This window comes from Salvelinus fontinalis, chromosome 22 (genome assembly GCF_029448725.1).
Source record: "Salvelinus fontinalis isolate EN_2023a chromosome 22, ASM2944872v1, whole genome shotgun sequence".
Classification (NCBI taxonomy): Eukaryota; Metazoa; Chordata; class Actinopteri; order Salmoniformes; family Salmonidae; genus Salvelinus; species Salvelinus fontinalis.
In genome coordinates this window covers 29,721,388-29,744,889 of record NC_074686.1, presented here as the reverse complement: position 1 = coordinate 29,744,889, position 23,502 = coordinate 29,721,388, and the positions used below count along the sequence as shown (strand labels likewise).

Below are 23,502 nucleotides of genomic sequence, written 5' to 3'. Positions count from 1 at the left end.
CTAGAAATTACCATCATTTTGTATCACACAGCAGCTGTCAGTAGAAGTTATCAATCCTGACTGAACGTTTCTATGACATTTGCATTTTTGTAAATCTCAGTCTTATCGTGTGGTAAGACACTTACAGGTGCATCAGAGCTGGGACCGAAAGACTGAGAAGCAGCTTGTATCACCAGGCCATCAGACTGTTGAACAGCCATCACTAGCCCTGCACCTTGAGACTAATGCCTCATATTCTGAGTCGGCGGTTAGGGAAGCGTTATCAAATCCTAGACGCCATTGTGCCCTTGAGCAAGGCACTTAACCCCCCACAACAACAGCTCCCCAGGCACCTAGTGTGGCAGCCCCCCGCACCTCTCCAAAACCTCTGTGTGTGTGCGTGCGTGCGTGCGTCTGTCTGTCTGTCGGAGGGGTTGAGTTAAAAGCGAATTTCGGTTGGACCTTGTGCGCAATTGACCAATAAAAGTGATCTTAACCTCTGATCATAATCTCCTGTTTCCATACTTTCATTTACTCACTGTGTATGTATCTACTGTATTCTCCACATAGCTCATCCTAAAATACCTACTACTGTGCAGTAATAGTCTATCACAGCACACACAGCTCTCACCCCCTAGTAAAACAGTAATTTGTACGTTTGGAAATTTGGTTTCCCCTCTGTGTAATCTCTTGATCTCTTCTCCCAGAAAAGGAAATATACAGATACCATTTTCTTTCCAAATGATATACCGTCTATACACACCACCTATTTATGTTCTGCATTATGACAGGTGCTCACTCTAATATATCTACTTGGATTGTTATTTATTTGTAATGTATTTGCGAGACATTTTACTTTTTGCTGCAGCCGCTATAACACCTGCAAATCTGTGTATGCGACCAATAAATGTTGATTTAATTAGACCAGATAGGCTGAATTTCTTCAGCAATGCTGATCACTCTAGTCTTATATCAGATGTAAGATGGCACTGGAGAAGAAGGCAGATGTTTTACGTGCCCCCATCCAATAGTTTTTTTGTCTGTTTTTTTGTTGTTGTTTGTAACTTATTTTATTAATTACTTATTTTCTACATAATGTTGCCGCTACCGTCTCTTAGGACCGAAAATAACTTCTGGACATCAGGACTGCGATTACTCACCATGGACTGGCAGAATCCTTTTTTTCCTTTAATGAGTCTGACGAGGCCGATATACTGCTTTCTTGGGAACAGGCCCAGATCCCTGTGATTTGCGTGAAGATGAGGCGGAGAAAAAGGGGCAGGAGGGCCGGCCGCCTTCTGAGAATTCGTAGGCAATCTAATAAACACCCACTTCCTTCCATTCTGTAGCAAACCTTTATCTTTGGACAATAAAATAGATGACCTATGCGGAAGATTAAACTACCAACGGGACATTCAAAACAGTAACATCTTATGCTTCACAGATGACAGCTAGCTAGCTACTAGCTAGTAGTCAGCTAGCCACTGCTAGCGGTAATCAGCTACCTTTACCCCGGACAACTCTCGCCAGTTTGCACAGCGCGACTTAAACCAGAGAAAATCGGACTTATTTTTCTCCATATCTCCGGATTCCTGTATGTATGTAGCTCTGAACTTTTCTTTCTCTCACCTGGATCATCGTAGATAGTTAGCTGCTATCCGAGTGGCCACTCCTGGCTAACGTCTCTGTCCCGAAGCAAGAACCAATTAGCCTGGAGCTAGCCTTGCTAGTCCCATCTGCTAGCCTGCTAACCGCAGCCCGCTAGCTGTCTAGAGCACATCTGACTGTTAGCTTAAGAGGCCCATCGGACAAATTCTTTGGCCACTATACCTATTTTGCCAATTGGCCTGGTTTACCACACGGAGCCCTGCTGATCCATCTGCCGACGTCACAGCACGAGGGGGCCACAACAGACTTTCGTCCGTCGCGACGTCCCTCAAAGGCCCTTCTGCTAGCTTGCTATCCCCGGCCCGCTAGCTGTCTGAAGCCACTCACTGGACTCCTATGATCACTTGGTAACGCATGCCTCTCCCTTACGTCAATATGCCTTGTCCATTGCTGTTTTGGTTAGTAATTATTGCCTTATTTCACTGTAGAGCCTCTAGCCCTGCTCAATACGCCTTAGTTAACACTTTAGTTCCACCTCCCACACATGCGGTGACATCACCTGGTTTAAATTATATTTCTAGAGACAATATCTCATTCATCGTCACTCTATGCACAGGTTTACCCCCACTGTATTCACATCCTACCATACCTTTGTCTGTACATTATGCCTTGAATCTATTCTACAATGCCCAGAAATCGGCTCCTTTTACTCTCTGTTCTGAACGTACTAGATGACCAGTTCTTTTAGCCTTTAGTCGTACCCTTATCCTACTCCACCTCTGTTCCTCTGGTGATGTGGAGGTTAATCCAGGCCCTGCAGGGCCTACCTCCACTCCCATTCACCAGGCGCTCTCATTTGTTGACTTCTGTAATCGTAAAAGCCTTGGTTTCATGCATGTTAACATTAGAAGCCTCCTCCCTAAGTTTGTTTTATTCACTGCCCTAGCACACTCTGCCAACCCGGATGTCCTTGCCGTGTCTGAATCCTGGCTTAGGAAGACAACCAAAAACCCTGAAATTTCCATCCCTAACTATAACATTTTCTGACATGATAGAACTGCCAAAGGGGGCGGAGTCGCAATCTACTGCAGGGATAGCCTGCAGAGTTCTGTCTTACTATCCAGGTCTGTGCCCAAACAATTTGAGCTTCTACTTTTAAAAATCCACCTCTCCAGAAACAAGTCTCTTACCGTTGCCGCTTGCTATAGACCACCTTCTGCCCCCAGCTGTGCCCTGGACACCATATGTGAATTGATTGCCCACCATCTATCTTCAGAGCTCGTGCTGTGACCTAAACTTGGACATGCTTAACACCCCGGCCATCCTACAATCTAAGCTTGATGTTCTCAATCTCACACAAATTATCAATGAACCCACCAGGTACAGCCCTAAATCCGAAAACACGGGCACCCTCATAGATATCATCCTAACCAACCTGCCCTCCAAATACACCTCTGCTGTCTTCAACCAGGATCTCAGCGATCACTGCCTCATTGCCTGCGTCCGTTATCAAATCCTAGACGCCATTGTCCCCTTGAGCAAGGCACTTAACCCCCCACAACAACAGCTCCCCAGGCACCTAGTGTGGCAGCCCCCCGCACCTCTCCAAAACATGTATGTATGTATGTATGTATGTATGTATGTATGTATGTATGTATGTATGTATGTTTCTATGTGTGTCTGTCGGAGGGGTTGAGTTAAAAGCGAATTTCGGTTGGACCTTGTGTGCAATTGACCAATAAAAGTGATCTTAACCTCTGATCATAATCTCTTCTGTTTCTATACTTTGATTTACTCTCTGTGTATGTATCTACTGTATTCTCCACATAGCTCATCCTAAAATACCTACTACTGTGCAGTAATAGTCTGTATCACAGCACACACAGCTCTCACCCCCTAGTAAAACAGAAATTGTGCGTTTGGAAACTTGGTTTCCCGTCTGTGTAATCTCTTGATCTCTTCTCCCAGAAAAGGAAATATACAGATACCATTTTCTTTCCAAATGATATACACCTCTGCTGTCTTCAACCAGGATCTCAGCGATCACTGCCTCATTGCCTGCGTCCATAATGGGTCTGCGGTCAAGCGACCACCCCTCATCACTGTCAAACGCACCCTAAAACACTTCAGCGAGCAGGCCTTTCTAATCGACATGGCCCGGGTATCCTGGAAGGATATTGACCTCATTCCGTCAGTAGAGGATGCCTGGTTATTCTTTAAAAGTGCTTTCCTCACCATCTTAAATAAGCATGCCCCATTCAAAAAAAATTGAACCAGGAACAGATATAGCCCTTGGTTCACTCCAGATCTGACTGCCCTTGACCAGCACAAAAACATGCTGTGGCGTACTGCATTAGCATCGAATAGCCCCCGCGATATGCAACTTTTCAGGGAAGTTAGGAACCAATATACACAGGCAGTTAGGAAAGCAAAGGCTAGCTTTTTCAAACAGAAATTTGCATCCTGTAGCACTAACTCCAAAAAGTTCTGGGACACTGTAAAGTCCATGGAGAATAAGAGCACCTCCTCCCAGCTGCCCACTGCTCTGAGGATAGGAAACACTGTCACCACCGATAAATCCACTATAATTGAGAATTTCAATAAGCATTTCTCTACGGCTGGCCATGCTTTCCACCTGGCTACCCCTACCCCGGTCAACAGCCCTGCACCCCTCACTGCAACTTGCCCAAACCTCCCCCATTTTTCCTTCACCCAAATCCAGATAGCTGATGTTCTGAAAGAGCTGCAAAATCTGGACCCCTACAAATCAGCAAGGCTTGACAATCTGGACCCTCTCTTCCTAAAATTATCCGCCGAAATTGTTGCAACCCCTATTACTAGCTTGTTCAACCTCTCTTTCATATCGTCTGAGATCCCCAAAGATTGGAAAGCTCCCCTCTTCAAAAGGAGAGACACTCTAGACCCAAACTGCTACAGACCTATATCTATCCTACCCTGCCTTTCTAAGGTCTTCGAAAGCCAAGTTAACAAACAGATCACCGACCATTTCGAATCCCACCGTACCTTCTCCGCTATGCAATCTGGTTTCCGAGCTGGTCATGGGTGCACCTCAGCCACGCTCAAGGTCCTAAACGATATCATAACTGCCATCGATAAGAGACAATACTGTGCAGTTGTATTCTTCGACTTGGCCAAGGCTTTCGTCTCTGTCAATCACCGCATTCTTATCGGCAGACTCAACAGCCTTGGTTTCTGAAATGACTGCCTCGTCTGGTTCACCAACTACTTCTCTGACAGAGTTCAGTATGTCAAATCGGAGGGCCTGTTGTCCGGACCTCTGGCAGTCTCTATGGGGGTGCCACAGGGTTCAATCCTTGGGCCGACACTTTTCTCTATATACATCAATGATGTCGCTCTTGCTGCTGGTGATTCTCTGATCCACCTCTACGCAGATGACACCATTCTGTATATCTGGCCCTTCTTTGGACACTGTGTTAACTAACATCCAGACGAGCTTCAATGCCATACAATTCTCCTTCCATGTCCTCCAACTGCTCTTAAATGCAAGCAAAACTAAATGCATGCTCTTTAACCGATCGCTGCCCACACCTACCCAACCGTCCAGCATCACTACTCTGGACGGTTCTGACCAGTGCCCCGCGCACATTGACTCTATACCCGTACCCCCCCTGTATATAGTCTCGCTATTGTTATCTTACTGCTGCTCTTTAATTACTTGTTACTTTTATTTCTTATTCTAATCTGTATTTTTTTTAAACTGCATTGTTGGTTAGGGGCTCGTATGTAAGCATTTCACTTTAAGGTCTACCCCTGTTGTATTCGGCACATGTGACTAATCCAATTTGATTTAAAATTTGATATGATACATCAGGACCCTTATTCATGAAGTGTCTCAGAGAAGGAGTGCTGATATAGGACCAGTTTTTAAATAGTAATGAATAAGATTATATGGACAGGGGGGGACCGGACCCTAGCTCAGCCATATGCTGAGACACTTTATAAATACGGGCCAGGTGTCACACCCTGATCTGTTTCACCTGTCTTTGTGCTTGTCTCCACCCCCCTCCAGGTGTCGCCCATCTTCCCCATTATCCCCAGTGTATTTATACCTGTGTTCTCTGTTTGCCTGTTGCCAGTTCGTTTTGTTTCGTCAAACCTACCAGCGTTTTTTCCGTGCGCCTGTCTTTCTTAATTTCCTGTTTTTTGACCATTCTGCCTGCCCTGACCCTGAGCCTGCCTACCGTTCTGTACCTTGTCACACCACCCTGGATTACTGACCTCTGCCTGCTCTGACCCTGAGCCTGCCTGCCGTTCTGTACCTTGTCACACCACCCTGGATTACTGACCTCTGCCTGCTCTGACCCTGAGCCTGCCTGCCTGCCCTTCTGTACCTTTCGGACTCTGCTCTGGACTACTGACCTCTGCCTGCTAAACTTTTGTTACTTCGAAACTGTCTGCATCTGGGTCTTGTCCTGAGCCTTGATACCAAGATCATTTCATTCAGTTTAAGATTAGGAGGGAGGAGTTCTGACTTACTGTCCGCCAAAGTCAATGTAGAACCACCTCTGCAGGAGTTCATAGGTCACCAGGGTGACCCCAAATTGGGGCGAGGACCGGAACACTCGGGCTATAGTAAAGGGAGAAACCACAACGCTCAATAACACAGTTTCACTATTACACCACTGTAGCCTGGGTACCAGTCTGTTTGTGTTAACATTCCACTTCTTGCCACTCCTTGTCATGCCAAACACATAGTACAAGTAGTGACATTTTTGCACAAAACAGGTTCTGGATTTCAAACTAAACAATTTGTTGTATGAATGGTTAAAAACGGTTGCAAGTTAGCTAGAGATTACCATGGTACACTGTAACATAATAGTGGAATATGGTTATTAAAAACAATCACACAGTCAAATAAAACCTAAACCAATCTACATAATCACGTCACATCAGTGGACCTTTCTAGATAGAGTTGAACTATAACAGATGTATAACAGATAAATAAACTAAATATGTAATTTGTATCATTCGTCGTCATAATCATTGTCATTATCATCATCGTCATCATCATCGTCATCAGATATGAATAAAAACGTGGTGATACCTCCCGCTCCTTTCCAGAAGGCCCGTGGTCCCTCCTCCTTCAGAATCTTCCAGAAGCAGTCAGCGAGACCGGTGTACGTGGTCTGGCCGGCACGGGCCGCCACTTGTAGCCTGGTCTTGATAACGTCGGCCGGGGTCACCAGGGAAGCCGCGGGCATGCCTAAGGATTCATGCCTCTGATTCAGTACTTACCACCTATTAACTCACCTTTTACTATTATATTTGTTAAGCACTTTGAAATGCATCCCCTGTGAGAAATGTGCTCTATGAATAAAGTTTGATTGACTGATTGCTATTAGTACTGGATGTGAATATACTAACCTGCATCACTATCACTGCTGAATCTGAATGAATACATTACTACTGTAGGGTAATACAGAGTTAATTATCTAACTCTATGAATTTCCACCCGTGGCTTATCAAACTCCTGTTTGGTAAACTTTTGTGCCTCTTTCAAAACAGAATTCATTCGTAGTTGAATTTGAGTCATCTGAATGAGGACCAGTGATCCTTCTTACAGAAGGTGAATTACGATCAGAAAAAATACATTGGACGTTCATGGTTTTCCCCCTCAGATTGGAGGGACATACAATACCTAGTAATGAGAAGAACCCACAAGGTGGCCCACGTGCCGGTGACTGGTGACTGGGGGCCCCATGCGGGCAGCCCTCTCCAGCCACTTCAGCTATGAATGGCCTCAATCATCAATGGCTGCTTTCGATCTCCATGCACGGTCATTACCATCACCGGCCTCTTCACCAGCCAGTCACACAGACTTCTAGCTGCACGTCTTCAGTCTAAACGAACCATGCAATTCAACCACTGATCAACTCACTCACTGCCACTGTGAGAGCTGAAGAGACCACCTGCACTGATGTCCTTCACAGGAGAGGAGAGGAATGGAGAGCAGTCTTAAATCTTTCTCTCAAAGCTACCTCAGTAGAAACCATATTCGTCTCCAGCCATTGAAAGAGAGAGAAAGAGAGCGAGAGAGGGAGAGAGAGAGGGAAAGAGAGAGAGAAGGAGGGAGAGAGGGAGAAAGAGAGAGATGGAGAGAGAAAGAGCGAGAAATAGGGAGAGCAAGAGAGAGAGGGAGAGCGAGAGAGCAAGAGAGAGAAAGAGGGAGAGAGGGAGAGAGAGAGCGAGAAAAAGGGAGAGAAAGAGAGAGGGAGAGCAAAAGAGGGAGAGAGAAAGAGAGAGAGAGAGAGAGCAGGAGGAGGAATTAGGAGATGACCAGCGCTGCAATGTGTTCTGGGATCAGGGGGTCTGCTTGGCAAATAATGCCACCCAAACTGAGCGTGTAACTCAATTTCCTGCGCCGACTGTTAAGCGCTAATTGCCAAAAAGGCTTAACTGCTGATAAATGTAGAAAGGAGTGATAAATTCTATGAGCAAATGCAAAATCATAAACTGCATTTCAGGTTTGTAAACCATAGCTCCCGGACCCGGTTAAAGGAATAACCAAAATAAGAGGGAGGGGGAAAACTGGGAGTAGGAATGTCTTTTTAGATTTCTATGAGTTTCCATGAAGCGCTGTGCTCGCTGCTCACTGCTGTGAAGAGCAGAACTACAGTACTGACCAACATTATCCCTCAGTATTCAAAATAAATATTTCTCCTTTTCTTGTGACGTTCCAAACCACCCTGACTTGGCTTCCGCACTCGCCTTTTTATACACTGTTTTCTTTAAGACAAACCCACTCAAATAAAAAATATTAAACCTACACACTCGCTCCAGATCCTATTTTCGTGTACGAAGAGGAGAAAGAGACTTGTAAAACTGTGGATCAAAACTGTTGGATGTCTTTCCTCCGGGTTGCCAGTATTGTGAGAGTAAGATCTGTTAATGGCCGACACAGCTCCCATCCTCACCTCCCTCAGCACCTCACTCTTAACATACAGGTAGTGTCTCAACTAACACCCTATTCTGTACTTTTGACCAGAGCCTCATGGGTCCAGAGAGAGAGAGATATTGGACCCTATGGGCCCTGGTCAAAAGGAACACACTATGTAGGGAATAGAGTGCAATTTGGGACACAGCTCAGGCTGCCAGTTCCTATATGTTAGTAGTGGAAAGTCATCCCATCCCGACCCTGTTGGCTGGCAGGCAGGCAAGCGGTCTCTCTCTCTGGGCTCTGTCTTCTCCCTCAGCGCTCAGCTCCAAACCCCAGCCAATCACTGAGCACTCTAATTAGGGATGACCATGATTGAGCCTGCGGTCGCCGGTGGCTACTGGAGCACTAGGCCTGGAGCCAGAAAGTTGGGATGGTTAGGGGGATGGAGGCTGGAGGGATGGATGATGGAGGGTTAGAAGGATGGATGGGGGAAAGGAAGAATAGAGGGATGGAGGAATGAAGGTTAGAGGGATGGAGCCGGGGCCATGGGTCTGGGCCGGGGTCCATGTGGTGGCTCACCAACCACCAGGGACACTCATGCATGGTTTTCTGCTTCCCCAAGAATGGTTCCTTATTAAGCTTGTGATAGTGACGTTTTAACAGTATTGTTTCTTTCCTCCGAATCGTCATCTTCTGATCGTCATTGACCAATATAGTTCAAAAACGTATTTTTTGTATTATTCATTTGTCATGAAGTTTTTGGATGTGTATATATACTTTATCATATAGGCCGAGCGAATGAGAGATCGAGACAGATACAGAGAGAGAGGGAGAGACCGACAGAAAGAGGGAACCAGGCAGAGAGACAGACAATTCTCAAAAGACCCTGGGTCTGAACCACATGGTATCTTACCTGCTATGGCCCCTGAAAACAGCAGCTTGCCTGGTCCGATCCTCCCATCCTCATCACTCATGTAGGCCTTGACATGCGCATAGCAGGGGAAGTAGATGGCTGAGAAGGGGATGTCTCGCAGGAAACAGGCTTTGGCTCCCTGTGGATGGTGAAGAGATACAGAAGAGACAGAGGGGTGAGGAAAGAGAGGGGGGATTGAGGGGAAGGACAGAGAAACAAGGAGGAGTCAAAATAGAGGAAGAGGTAGACAAGAAGGGAGGGAGAGAGAGATAGAGGGAGAGCAAAGGGAAAGACAATGAGAGAGAGAAAAGGAGGGGGTGAAAAAAGAGGAAGGGAGACAAGGGAGGGAGAGAAAAGGTGGGAGGGAGAGAATTATTGAACTGAATTGAAAAGGTGGGAGGGAGAGAAAATAAGTTTCGTAAGAGACACAAACATTCTTTGAGGAGGACTCACATAGAGTACTGTAAGACTTTCCTCTTTCCATTCCTGATTTTGAAAATATACCGTAAATAAATATGTTTTATTGGATGGAAAGATGTTACCTTCAACAGTCTTGATTTTTCCAGTTCCATGGGAACATCATTTGTCATAGCATAGCTTGTGGTTTTATTTCCGAGAGTTCTAACCACAAAATGTCTAAGACTGGTTTCTGTTCCTATACCTCTGTGTTTGAAAAGCCGGTACCTTACACATCACTAGGGCTAGGAGTGTTTCCTGCTGACCATGTGACCTGACCAAGGAAAACTCTGGGCCCTTCGCTACAACTCATCAACTCTCCTCACTTCTCTTCTCCAGCTTTGGCGAAAGCGAGAGTGTGTGTGTGAGAGAGAGAGACAAAGAGAGAGAGAGGGCGAGAGAGAACAAGAGAGACAAAGAGAGAGAGGGCGAGAGAGAGAACAAGAGAGATGAAGAAAGAGAGAGTAAAAGATGAGACATCAGGGAAAGAAGAGGAAGATTGCTTCTGTCCGTCACTGTAAACAAAGCCATATCTTCAATCAGATTACGTTTCATCTTATTCCCCCCCTTGGCTGCCATCCAGGTGGGGTTGAGGCAGGGGAAGGGAAATGGAAGGGTTCTCCCTTCAACAGAGTAGTTTAAAGCCAGGCTGCATCCCAAATGGCATCCTACTCCCTACATGGTACACTACCAGACCAGAGCCCTAGATGGGTTCCCTTTGGGCCCTGGTCAAAAGTAGTACACAATATATAGGAATAGGTTGCCAATTGGGACGCTGCCAGGAGAAGTGCTTTAGACAGGCTTCATTTAACTGCTGGGGTTAATCCTACCACTCATACACAGTTTGCACAGATACCTCACTGTACGGGTATCTCTTCTGTCCTCAAAGGCTTTGCTTCATTCTCCCTGCCTGTCCTCCCCTCCCCACCATGGTCGCCATGCCAGACTGCCTGCTGAAAAGCTGCAGATACTATCGCCAGGGCCCTGGTTCACATTCACAGACAGGCTCATCCTTGTGCCTGCTGAGGCTGGAGAGGCTGGGATTAGGTGATTCATGTGAATCTACTATGATTCTACTGTGATTCATGTGAATCTACTGTGATTCTACTTTATCCATAATCTATTATGCCTTGTTTCTTCTTTTTCTGAAGTATGGTCAGGCCAAGCGTTGAGGTGACAGGCCTGTGTGAATGCATGACAATGTATACCTACAGTTGAAGTCGGAAGTTTACATACACTTAGGTTGGAGTCATTAAAACTAGTTTTTCAACCACTCCACAAATGTCTTGTTATCAAACTATAGTTTTGGCAAGTCGGTTAGGACATATACTTTGTGCACGACGCAAGTAATTTTTCCAACAATTGTTAACAGACAGATTATTTCACTTATAATTCACTGTATCACAATTCCAGTGGGTCAGAAGTTGACATACACTAAGTTGACTGTGCCTTTAAACAGCTTGGAAAATTCCAGAAAATTATATAATGGCTTTATAAGCTTCTGATAGGCCAGTTGACATCATTTGAGTCAATTGGAGGTGTACCTGTGAATTTTTTTCAAGGCCTACCTTCAAACGCAGTGCCTCTTTGCTTGACATCATGGGAAAATCAAAAGAAATCAGCCAAGACCTCAGGAAAAAAATTGGAGGCCTCCACAAGTCTGGTTCATCCTTGGGAGGAATTTCCAAACGCCTAAAGGTACCACGTTCATCTGTACAAACAATAGTACGCAAGTATAAACACCATGGGACCACGCAGCCGTCATACCACTCAGGAAGGAGACGCGTTCTGTCTCCTAGAGATTAACGTACTTTGGTGCGAAAAGTGCAAATCAATCCCAGAACAACAGCAAAGAACCTTGTGAAGAAGCTGGAGGAAACAGGTACACAAGTATCTATATCCACAGTAAAACGAGTCCTATATTGACATTACCTGAAAGGCCGCTCAGCAAGGAAGAAGCCACTGCTCCAAAACAGCCATAGAAAAGCCATCGTTATGTTATGTAATAACCATCGTTATGTTTGGAGGAAAAAGGGGGAGGCTTGCAAGCCGAAGAACACCATCCCAACTGTGAAGCACGGGGGTGGCAGCATCATGTTGTGGGGGTGCTTTGCTGCAGGAGGGTCTGGTGCACTTCACAAAATAGATGGCATCATGAGGTATGAAAATTATATGGATATATTGAAGCAACATCTCAAGACATCAGTCAAGAAGTTAAAGCTTGGTCGCAAATGGGTCTTCCAAATGGACAATGACCCCAAGCATACTTCCAAAGTTGTGGCAAAATGGCTTAAGGACAACAAAGTCAAGATATTGGAGTGGCAATCACAAAGCCCTGACCTCAATCCCATTGAACATTTGTGGGCAGAACTGAAAAAGCGTGTGCGAGCAAGGAAGCCTACAAACCTGACTCAGTTACACCAGCTCTGTCAGGAGGAATGGGCCAAAATTCACCCAACTTATTGTGGGAAGCTTGTGGAAGGCTACCCGAAACATTTGACCCAAGTTAAACAATTTAAAGGCAATGCTACCAAATACTAATTGAGTGTATGTAAACTTCTGACCCACTGGGAATGTGATGAAGGAAATAAAAGCTGAAATAAATCATTCTCTCCACTATTATTCTGACATTTAACATTCTTAAAATAAAGTGGTGATCCTAACTGACTTAAGACAGGCAATTTTTACTCTGATTAAATTTCAGGAATTGTGAAAAACTGAGTTGAAATGTATTTGGCTAAGGTGTATGTAAACTTCCGACTTCAACTGTACATAATACACAGTATTTATCTCCTTCTGTATATGGCTATGAATGAGGGATAGTACATGGTGCATATAGTATGATTGATTGTTAGTATGTGTCTTATTTTTTAATAAGAACAAATTCTTATTTTACAATGACGGCCTGCCACGGCCAGACCCTGGGCCAATTGAGCGCCACCCTATGGGACTCCCGATCATGGCCAGTTGTGATACAGCCTGGGATCAAATCAGGGTATGCAGTGACTCCTCTAGCACTGAGATGCTGTGCCTTAGACCGCTGCACCACTCGGGTTCCACTGAGTGTGTATCTGAATGCCTGTGTGTATGAGCTGGGGTACATACAAGTATGTGTTTATATGAGTGAATAGGTTTGTCTTGATAAAGCCATTCAGCCAGTCAGCCATTCAGTCAGTCAGTGTCACGCCCTGACCTTAGAGATCCTTTTTATTCTCTATTTTGGTTAGGTCAGGGTGTGACTAGGGTGGGTACTCTAGTTTTTGCATTTCTATGTTGGCCTGGTATGGTTCCCAATCAGAGGCAGCTGTCTATCGTTGTCTCTGATTGGGGATCATATTTAGGCAGCCTTTTCCCACCTGTTGTTTGTAGGATCTTGCTTTTGTGTAGTGCCTGTGAGCACTCCATTACTTCACGTTTCGTTTGTTTCTGTATTTGTTTTGGTGAGTTTCATTTATTAAAACATGTACATTTACATTTACATTTAAGTCCTTTAGCAGACGCTCTTATCCAGAGCGACTTACAAATTGGTGCATTCACCTTATGATATCCTTATGATATGTAGAACTCGACGCACGGTGCGCCTTGGTCCATTTATTCCAACGATCGTGACAGTCAGTCAGTCAGTCAGCCCCTCCAGCAACAGTGCGGAGGTAGGTAGCAGGAAGAGGCAGAGAGAGAGAGAGAGAGAGGCTGAGGGGGAGGGTAATTAGCCTGACAAAGGGTGCTCTGTGCCTGGGCACAGCCCTGAGGAGCCAGCCCGTCTGGAGCTCGCTAGTCCTCCCTCCCGGCAACCTCTTCCTCTCTCTGAATGCACATTGTCTCAGAAGCAGGACAGGAGACACAGACACAGGGGAGGACTAGAGGAGGCACCACCACTGTCATACCGGATTCAGCATTCTTATAGACATAATGGAGCAGACATACTATAGACGCAAACATATTCACATTTGTGCACACACACACACACACACACACACACACACACACACACACACACACACACACACACACACACACACACACACACACACACACACAGATTGACAAACACAGACGACTGTCATGGGAAGAACCTGGAAAGAAATAGAACTGAAACTTTGCCACAGAAAGAGAAAGGGGTAGAATCTGCAAGCTCTGGATTAAGGACCTGGAGCTTTTTAAAATGTTTTTAAAGCTTTCATTTAAATAAAACCCCAAAAAGTGTTAAAACCCACGGTTTTAACGAGTGACAAAAGCCTAAATCAGAACTCTTTAAATGACTTCGTGCATCCAAGACACTGATCATCGGTGCCCTTTTAAAAAGCAACCTCTCCATAAAGAGAATGCCCCACGTAGTTCTAAAATAACACCTGCTATCCACAAAACGTCTCAGAGTAGAAAAAGTGATAAGAACAGAGACATTATACTGGTAAAATAAAAGCTATGCATCCAAGCCTCTTTAGTCATAAGAGTCCCATCTAGTCGACATATTTAGGAGACCTGGTGAGCTGTCCTAACCAGTTACCAGCAGGTGCCTTGATCATAGAAAAAGGCCGCCAGTCAGTGGTTCCTGTGCCACATACAATTGCTTTAGAGTTGAAAGAATGTTTTGATATTTCTATATGATTAATCCATAAATAATCTAGACCTACATGGAACAGTATCTTTGCTTTTTACAATTATTTCATGAGGCCTATTTCACATGATATGCCTAAATATTTATCTAAGCTAATAAATAAACATGTTTTTATTTTGATTATTTAATTACCGACATCATGTTATTTCAAGTTCTCTTGGAGTGCAATATCACGTTGTTAAAAAAAGATGGCTAAATTGGACCTGTCTATAAATTGGGCAATTTAATGCATTTAGGGCTTATATTAACTTTGATTGTGTTCAATGATAATAATAGACCTTTTAAACATTGTATGCAACATTATCGGCAAGTGAAATGATGCCTACTGTGCCAAAGCGATTTAGAGTTCCTAAACAGGAGAGATGAGAGCGTTAATATAACAGTAATATTGTCAGCTTCTACTTTTAACAACCATCAGAATCTGTAAAAAAAAAATTTAAGGTTATGTATACCAACATATTAGGCAATAATTAAGAGTAGGCAAAGTGATTCTGTCAGGAAAAAAACATTTTATCATTGTAACATTTTATCTATCAGTAACATTCACCATGGTTGTCTGAAGTGTTCTATTGTCACACCCTGATCTGTTTCACCTGTCTTTGTGATTGTCTCCACCCCCCTCCAGGTGTCACCCATCTTCCCCATTATCCCCTGTGTATTTATACCTGTGTTCTCTGTTTGTCTGTTGCCAGTTCGTCTTGTTTTGTCAAGCTTACCAGCGTTTGTCCTGTCAGCTTCTGTTTTTTCCCAGCCTCTTTTTTCTCGCCCTCCTGGTTTTGACCCTCGCCTGTCCCATCTCTGTACCCGCCTGCCTGACCACTCTGCCTGCCCCTGAGCCTGCCTGCCGTCCTGTACCCTTGCCCCACCTCTGGATTACCGACCTCTGCTGCCTGCCATCCTGTACCTTTTCCCCTGTTGCTGTAATAAACATTGTTACTTCGACACGGCCTGCATCTGGGTCTTACCTTGATACCTGATAGATTTATTACGAGACGCTGCGGAGAGGACTGGGGATAACGCTGAGTAGAGGACTGGGGAGAACGCTGCGTAGAGGACTGGGGAGAACGCTGCGTAGAGGACTGGGGAGAACGCTGCGTAGAGGACTGGGGAGAACGCTGCGTAGAGGACTGGGGATAACGCTGCGTAGAGGACTGGGGACAACACTGCGTAGAGGACTGGGGAGAACGCTGCGGAGAGGACTGGGGACAACACTGCGTAGAGGACTGGGGACAACGCTGCGTAGAGGACTGGGGAAAACACTGCGTAGAGGACTGGGGACAACGCTGCGTAGAGGACTGGGGAGAACGCTGCGTAGAGGACTGGGGACAACGCTGCGTAGAGGACTCGGGACAACGCTGCGTAGAGGACTGGGGACAACGCTGCGTAGAGGACTGGGGACAACGCTGCGTAGAGGACTGGGGAGAACGCTGCGTAGAGGACTGGGGAGAACGCTGCGTAGAGGACTGGGGAGAACGCTGCCTAGAGGACTGGGGAGAACGCTGCGTAGAGGACTGGGGAGAACGCTGCGTAGAGGACTGGGGAGAACGCTGCGGAGAGGACTGGGGAGAACGCTGCGGAGAGGACTGGGGACAACACTGCGTAGAGGACTGGGGACAACGCTGCGTAGAGGACTGGGGAGAACGCTGCGTAGAGGACTGGGGAGAACGCTGCGTAGAGGACTGGGGAGAACGCTGCGTAGAGGACTAGGGAGAACGCTGCGTAGAGGACTGGGGACAACGCTGCGTAGAGGACTCGGGACAACGCTGCGTAGAGGACTGGGGACAACGCTGCGTAGAGGACTGGGGACAACGCTGCGTAGAGGACTGGGGAGAACGCTGCGTAGAGGACTGGGGAGAACGCTGCGTAGAGGACTGGGGAGAACGCTGCGTAGAGGACTGGGGAGAACGCTGCGTAGAGGACTGGGAACAACGCTGCGTAGAGGACTGGGGAGAACGCTGCGTAGAGGACTGGGGACAACGCTGCGTAGAGGACTGGGGACAACACTGCGTAGAGGACTGGGGACAACTCTCCGTAGAGGACTGGGGAGAACGCTGCGTAGAGGACTGGGGAGAACGCTGCGTAGAGGACTGGGGACAACGCTGCGTAGAGGACTGGGGAGAACGCTGCGTAGAGAACTGGGGTGAAACGCTGCGTAGAGGACTGGGGACAACGCTGCGTAGAGGACTGGGGATAACGCTGCGTAGAGGACTGAGGAGAACGCTGCGTAGAGGACTGGGGATAACGCTGCGTAGAGGACTGGGGAGAACGCTGCGTAGAGGACTGGGGAGAACGCTGCGTAGAGGACTGGGGAGAACGCTGCGTAGAGGACTGGGGAGAACGCTGCGTAGAGGACTGGGGAGAACGCTGAGTAGAGGACTGAGGAGAACGCTGCGTAGAGGACTGGGGACAACGCTGCGTAGAGGACTGGGGACACCGCTGCGTAGAGGACTGGGAATAACGCTGCGTAGAGGACTGGGGAGAACGCTGCGTAGAGGACTGAGGAGAACGCTGCGTAGAGGACTGAGGAGAACGCTGCGTAGAGGACTGAGGAGAACGCTGCGTAGAGGACTGGGGAGAACGCTGCGTAGAGGACTGAGGAGAACGCTGCGTAGAGGACTGAGGAGAACGCTGCGTAGAGGACTGGGGACAACGCTGCGTAGAGGACTGGGGACAGCGCTGCGTAGAGGACTGGGGACAACGCTGCGTAGAGGACTGGGGAGAACGCTGCGTAGAGGACTGGGGGGAACGCTGCGTAGAGGACTGGGGAGAACGCTGCGTAGAGGACTGGGGAGAACGCTGCGTAGAGGACTGGGGACAACGCTGCGTAGAGGACTGGGGAGAACGCTGCGGAGAGGACTGGGGACAACGCTGCGTAGAGGACTGGGGACAACGCTGCGGAGAGGACTGGGGAAAACGCTGTGTAGTGCTAGTGAAGTGCTAAGAGAGGCAGAAACCAAAAGTATCAGAATAGACATGTAGACTGTAGAAAATTGCTGAAATTAGTGTTTGAGTACAGCTGTGACCTAAAAGTCCATGTTTTTGAATACAGTAGTTAGTGTAGTAGTGTACAGGAGGACCTGCCTTGTAGAGGCCAAAGAAACCCAGGTCCTTGATGACAGATATGGCGCTGACGCGGGGGCCGGTGGTGATCTCTCCAGCCACCTGCAGGCGGATCTTCACAATCTCCAGAGGGTTGGTGAAGATCACCTGGGATCCACCCGCCTGGACACACACAAACACACACACACACACACACACACACACACACACAGAGTGGGGATTAACGGTATAGTGATTTGTGAAACCTGGATTAGCAGCAGCACAAGGGGAATCTTTTTGTAAAACAGCTTTAAGAGAATGGGCTGTAAGTGACCACTGAAGCTATGTAACGGAGGGTAACCATCAGCGTACACTGATGGTGCTCTGATAGGGACATCACAGGTCTGACTGATGTCATACACACACAGGACAGTTCAAATAGGCTACACTGGCTGTGATAGGTGTTCACTGTAGACAAATCAAATCAAATCAAATTTTATTAGTCACATACACATGGTTAGCAGATGTTAATGCGAGTGTAGCGAAATGCTTGTGCTTCTAGTTCCGACAATGCAGTAATAACAACAAGTAATCTAACCTAACAATTCCACAACTACTACCTTATACACGCAAGTGTAAAGGGATAAAGAATATGTACATAAAGATATATGAATGAGTGATGGTACAGAACGGCATAGGCAAGATGCAGTAGATGGTATAGAGTACGGTATATACATATACATATGAGATGGGTAATGTAGGGTATGTAAACATTATATTAAGTGGCATTGTTTAAAGTGGCTAGTGGTACATTTTTACATAATGTCCATCAATTCCCATTTTTAAAGTGGCTGGAGTTGAGTCAGTATGTTGGCAGCGGCCGCTAAATGTTAGTGGTGGCTGTTTAACAGTCTGATGGCCTTGAGATAGAAGCTGTTTTTCAGTCTCTCGGTCCCTGCTTTGATGCACCTGTACTGACCTCGCCTTCTGGATGATAGCGGGGTGAACAGGCAGTGGCTTGGGTGGTTGTTGTCCTTGATGATCTTTATGGCCTTCCTGTGACATCGGGTGGTGTAGGTGTCCTGGAGGGCAGGTAGTTTGCCCCCGGTGATGCGTTCTGCAGACCTCACTACCCTCTGGAGAGCATTGCGGTTGTGGGCGGAGCAGTTGCCGTACCAGGCGGTGATACAGCCCGACAGGATGCTCTCGATTGTGCATCTGTAGAAGTTTGTGAGCGCTTTTGGTGACAAGCCGAATTTCTTCAGCCTCCTGAGGTTGAAGAGGCGCTGCTGCGCCTTCTTCACAACGCTGTCTGTGTGGGTGGACCAATTCAGTTTGTCCGTGATGTGTACACCGAGGAACTTAAAACTTTCCACCTTCTCCACTACTGACCCGTCGATGTGGATAGGGGGGTGCTCCCTCTGCTGTTTCCTGAAGTCCACAATCATCTCCTTTGTTTTGTTGACGTTGAGTGTGAGGTTATTTTCCTGACACCACACTCCGAGGGCCCTCACCTCCTCCCTGTAGGCCGTCTCGTCGTCGTTGGTAATCAAGCCTACCACTGTAGTGTCATCCGCAAACTTGATGATTGAGTTGGAGGCGTGCATGGCCACGCAGTCGTGGGTGAACAGGGAGTACAGGAGAGGGCTCAGAACGCACCCCTGTGGGGCCCCAGTGTTGAGGATCAGCGGGGTGGAGATGTTGTTACCTACCCTCACCACCTGGGGGCGGCCCGTCAGGAAGTCCAGGACCCAGTTGCACAGGGCGGGGTCGAGACCCAGGGTCTCGAGCTTGATGACGAGTTTGGAGGGTACTATGGTGTTAAATGCTGAGCTGTAGTCGATGAACAGCATTCTCACATAGGTATTCCTCTTGTCCAGATGGGTTAGGGCAGTGTGCAGTGTGGTTGCGATTGCGTCGTCTGTGGACCTATTGGGTCGGTAAGCAAATTGGAGTGGGTCTAGGGTGTCCGGTAGGGTGGAGGTGATATGGTCCTTGACTAGTCTCTCAAAGCACTTCATGATGACGGAAGTGAGTGCGACGGGGCGATAGTCGTTTAGCTCAGTTACCTTAGCTTTCTTGGGAACAGGAACAATGGTGGCCCTCTTGAAGCATGTGGGAACAGCAGACTGGGATAAGGATTGATTGAATATGTCCGTAAACACACCAGCCAGCTGGTCTGCGCATGCTCTGAGGACGCGGCTGGGAATGCCGTCTGGGCCAGCAGCCTTGCGAGGGTTAACACGTTTAAATGTTTTACTCACCTCGGCTGCAGTGAAGGAGAGCCCGCAGGTTTTGGTAGCGGGCCGTGTCAGTGGCACTGTATTGTCCTCAAAGCGGGCAAAAAAGTTATTTAGCCTGTCTGGGAGCAAGACATCCTGGTCCGCGACGGGGCTGGTTTTCTTTTTGTAATCCGTGATAGACTGTAGACCCTGCCACATACCTCTTGTGTCTGAGCTGTTGAACTGCGACTCTATTTTGTCTCTGTACTGGGACTTAGCCTGTTTGATAGCCTTGCGGAGAGAATAGCTACACTGTGTGTATTCGGTCATGTTTCCGGTCACCTTGCCCTGGTTAAAAGCAGTGGTTCGCGCTTTCAGTTTCACGCGAATGCTGCCGTCAATCCACGGTTTCTGGTTTGGGAATGTTTTAATCGTTGCTGTGGGTACGACATCGTCAATGCACTTCCTAATGAACTCGCTCACCGAATCAGCATATTCTTCAATGTTGTTGTTGGACGCAATGCGGAACATATTCCAATCCGCGTGATCGAAGCAGTCTTGAAGCGTGGAATCAGATTGGTCGGACCAGCGTTGAACAGACCTGAGCGCGGGAGCTTGTTGTTTTAGTTTCTGTTTGTAGGCTGGAATCAACAAAATGGAGTCGTGGTCAGCTTTTCCGAAAGGAGGGCGGGGGAGGGCCTTATATGCGTCGCGGAAGTTAGTATAACAATGATCCAGGGTTTTACCAGCCCTGGTAGCACAATCGATATGCTGATAGAATTTAGGGAGTTTTGTTTTTAGATTAGCCTTGTTAAAATCCCCAGCTACGATGAGTGCAGCCTCAGGGTGTGTGGTTTCCAGTTTACAAAGAGTCAGATAGAGTTCGTTCAGGGCCATCGATGTGTCTGCTTGGGGGGGAATATATACGGCTGTGATTATGATCGAAGAGAATTCCCTTGGTAGATAATGCGGTCGACATTTGATTGTGAGGAGTTCTAGATCAGGTGAACAGAATGACTTGAGTTCCTGTGTGTTGTTATGATGATCACACCACGTCTCGTTAATCATAAGGCATACCCCCCCGCCCCCAGCTCAAGTAGACTGGCTCCTAGGTCTGTCAGTAATGGGTGTTCACTGTAGACTGGCTCCTAGGTCTGTCAGTAATGGGTGTTCACTGTAGACAGGCTCCTAGGTCTGTCAGTAATGGGTGTTCACTGTAGACAGGCTCGTGTTCTGTTGATACCATGTTGTGCTGTTGTCATGTTGTGTTGATACCATGTTGTGCTGTTGTCATGTTGTGTTGATACCATGTTGTGCTGTTGTCATGTTGTGTTGATACCATGTTGTGCTGTTGTCATGTTGTGTTGATACAATGTTGTGCTGTTGTCATGTTGTGTTGATACAATGTTGTGCTGTTGTCATGTTGTGTTGATACCATGTTGTGCTGTTGTCATGTTGTGTTGATACCATGTTGTGTTGATACCATGTTGTGCTGTTGTCATGTTGTGTTGATACCATGTTGTGCTGTTGTCATGTTGTGTTGATACCATGTTGTGCTGTTGTCATGTTGTGTTGATACCATGTTGTGCTGTTGTCATGTTGTGTTGATACCATGTTGTGCTGTTGTCGTGTTGTGTTGATACCATGTTGTGTTGTGTGTCTGTAGTCTCTGAACCATCCGTCTTCAGTTGCACCCTGCCTGAGGGGTTGTCTCCACAACGCTCCAACTGTGTACCTGGTGCCGGAGATAAAACCCCCAGCCACAGGTCCAGACAGGTTCTTCTCAGAGAGCTTCAAGGCGGCACAGCTTTCATGCACAGCTACGGTACCTGGAGCTGGGGGTGCGGTGTTGTAGTGGCTGTTGTCTTTTCCATGTTTGTGCTGCTATCATGTTGTACTGTTGTCATGTTGTGTTGATACCTTGTTGTGCTGTTGTCATGGTGTATTGCTGCCATGTTGTGCTGTTGTCATGTTGTGTTGATACCATGTTGTGTTGTTGTCATGGTGTATTGCTGCCATGTTGTGTGTTGTCTTAGGTCTCTCTTTATATCCTGTGATGGTGTGTCTCTCTTGTCGTGTTTTGTCTACATTCATTTTATTTGTTAATCCTAGCCTCCGGCCCAACAGGAGGCCTTTTGCATCTTGCATCATTCTAAATAGGAATTTGTTCTTAATTGACTTGCCTGGTTAAATAAAGGTTAAATAAAAAATCATTTTAAAAAAGCAGCTCAAGTAGCTAACTTCGTCTCGGCACGAAGAGGGAGAGCCGGGACATAGTTAGCCGGGAAGGCAACAACCATTCTGGAACAGTCTCTCTCTCTCACACTAGTTGCCCCTGGATACCGTGGCTGAAAAGTGGCACAGTGCAATTAGATAGAAATCTGTTTCCATGGAGTCCTTCCCTGCCGTTAAATAGGGCCTGTACTGTTTGTTGTACTTTTCTCTCCCCCCTCCTTTGCTGTGAATTATTCATGTGTAATTGCGTGTGTCCCCTCTATCTTACGGGAAGGCTATCAAATGAGTACCCCAATCTGAATGTGCAACCTTGTGCGTTTTTTAACAGCCGCCCCCAAATTCATAAGTAAATGTTCCCGTATTTTGAGGGAGAGATCATAATCGCCCCATTGAAGGGAGTAGTACATTAAATAGTGGCGCAGAACTGACCAACATTTCCCTTCCAGAACTAAAAGAGAGGCATTGAATAGTAGGGGCTGATTCTTCATTCTAACGACTCACAGGTACAAATTTATAACTATTTATTTATGTGGAAAATTATATTTCATAGTTGATTACAGCGACCCTCTAATAGCAATGCATTTATTACCAGTCCGTTGGACACAGAGATGATTAACTGAAAATAGGGCCACTTGATCAGCCAACGCTCTCGCTCACATCAATTGGACACTAATTGGGAGATTTCTGAATGTTAAGGAGAGCAACAACATCATAGGTTAGAGAAACCACCGCACAATTAGGTCTGACAGACAGAACAACAGACACGTCTGTCGGGGGAGAGAAAGAGGGAGAGAGATGGAGAGAGACAGGGGGCGACAGAGAGCAAGAGAGAAACAGACAGACAGAGAGAGAGAGACAGAGAAAGAAACAGAAAAAGAGAGAGAGGGAGAGAGAGAGACAGAAAGAGGGAGATTTGATTACAGAGTGAGACAGTCGGTGGCGCGCTGATAATTCCCAGGTAATTACAAGGCAAGGTGATCCCCTGAGGGGGTTTGAGAGTCAGAACCTCAGACACGCTCCAGCACTACATCCACAGTATGTGTGGGTATGTTTCTATGTGTGTGTGTGTGTGTTTCTGTGTGTGTGTGTTTCTGTGTGTTTGTGTTTCTGTGTGTGTGTGTGTGTGTGTGTGTGTGTGTGTGTGTGTGTGTGTGTGTGTGTGTGTGTGTGTGTGTGTGTGTGTGTGTGTGTGTGTGTGTGTGTGTGTGTGTGTGTGTGTGTGTTTCTGTGTGTTTGTGTGTGTGCACACATCAACCAGATTGCTCAAGATTGACTTAGAAATTGGACGTCTGTCCATGTCCTAAGGACGTCGGGAAATGCCTTCAAAACCAGCCACTAGGGCCAACAGTGAGCACTATTACCATCAAGTAGGCTTGGGTTTTGCTACAGCATTGTGGACGAGGGTGGCGGATGGGTGGAATCCCGTGACTCCAGGACCAAAGGTCACATGTTCAATCCTAGTGGTAGACACTCATTGTTTTAACTCTATCCCAAACCTTAACTTAACCATTCAGAA

General features: G+C 46.8%; 1 protein-coding gene across 1 annotated transcript in view; it reads right to left on the bottom strand.

Moving 5' to 3' along the window:
* LOC129820178 (electrogenic aspartate/glutamate antiporter SLC25A13, mitochondrial) overlaps nt 1-23,502 on the bottom strand; it is a 77,907-nt gene that overhangs the window by 4,376 nt on the left and 50,029 nt on the right. The window contains exons 14-17 of the mRNA XM_055877146.1: nt 17,568-17,712; nt 9,420-9,554; nt 6,674-6,832; nt 6,106-6,196 (exon numbers count right to left, since the gene is read on the bottom strand). Of these exons, the coding sequence (XP_055733121.1) occupies nt 6,106-6,196; nt 6,674-6,832; nt 9,420-9,554; nt 17,568-17,712 (530 nt within the window). The remainder of the gene's footprint in view (nt 1-6,105; nt 6,197-6,673; nt 6,833-9,419; nt 9,555-17,567; nt 17,713-23,502) is intronic.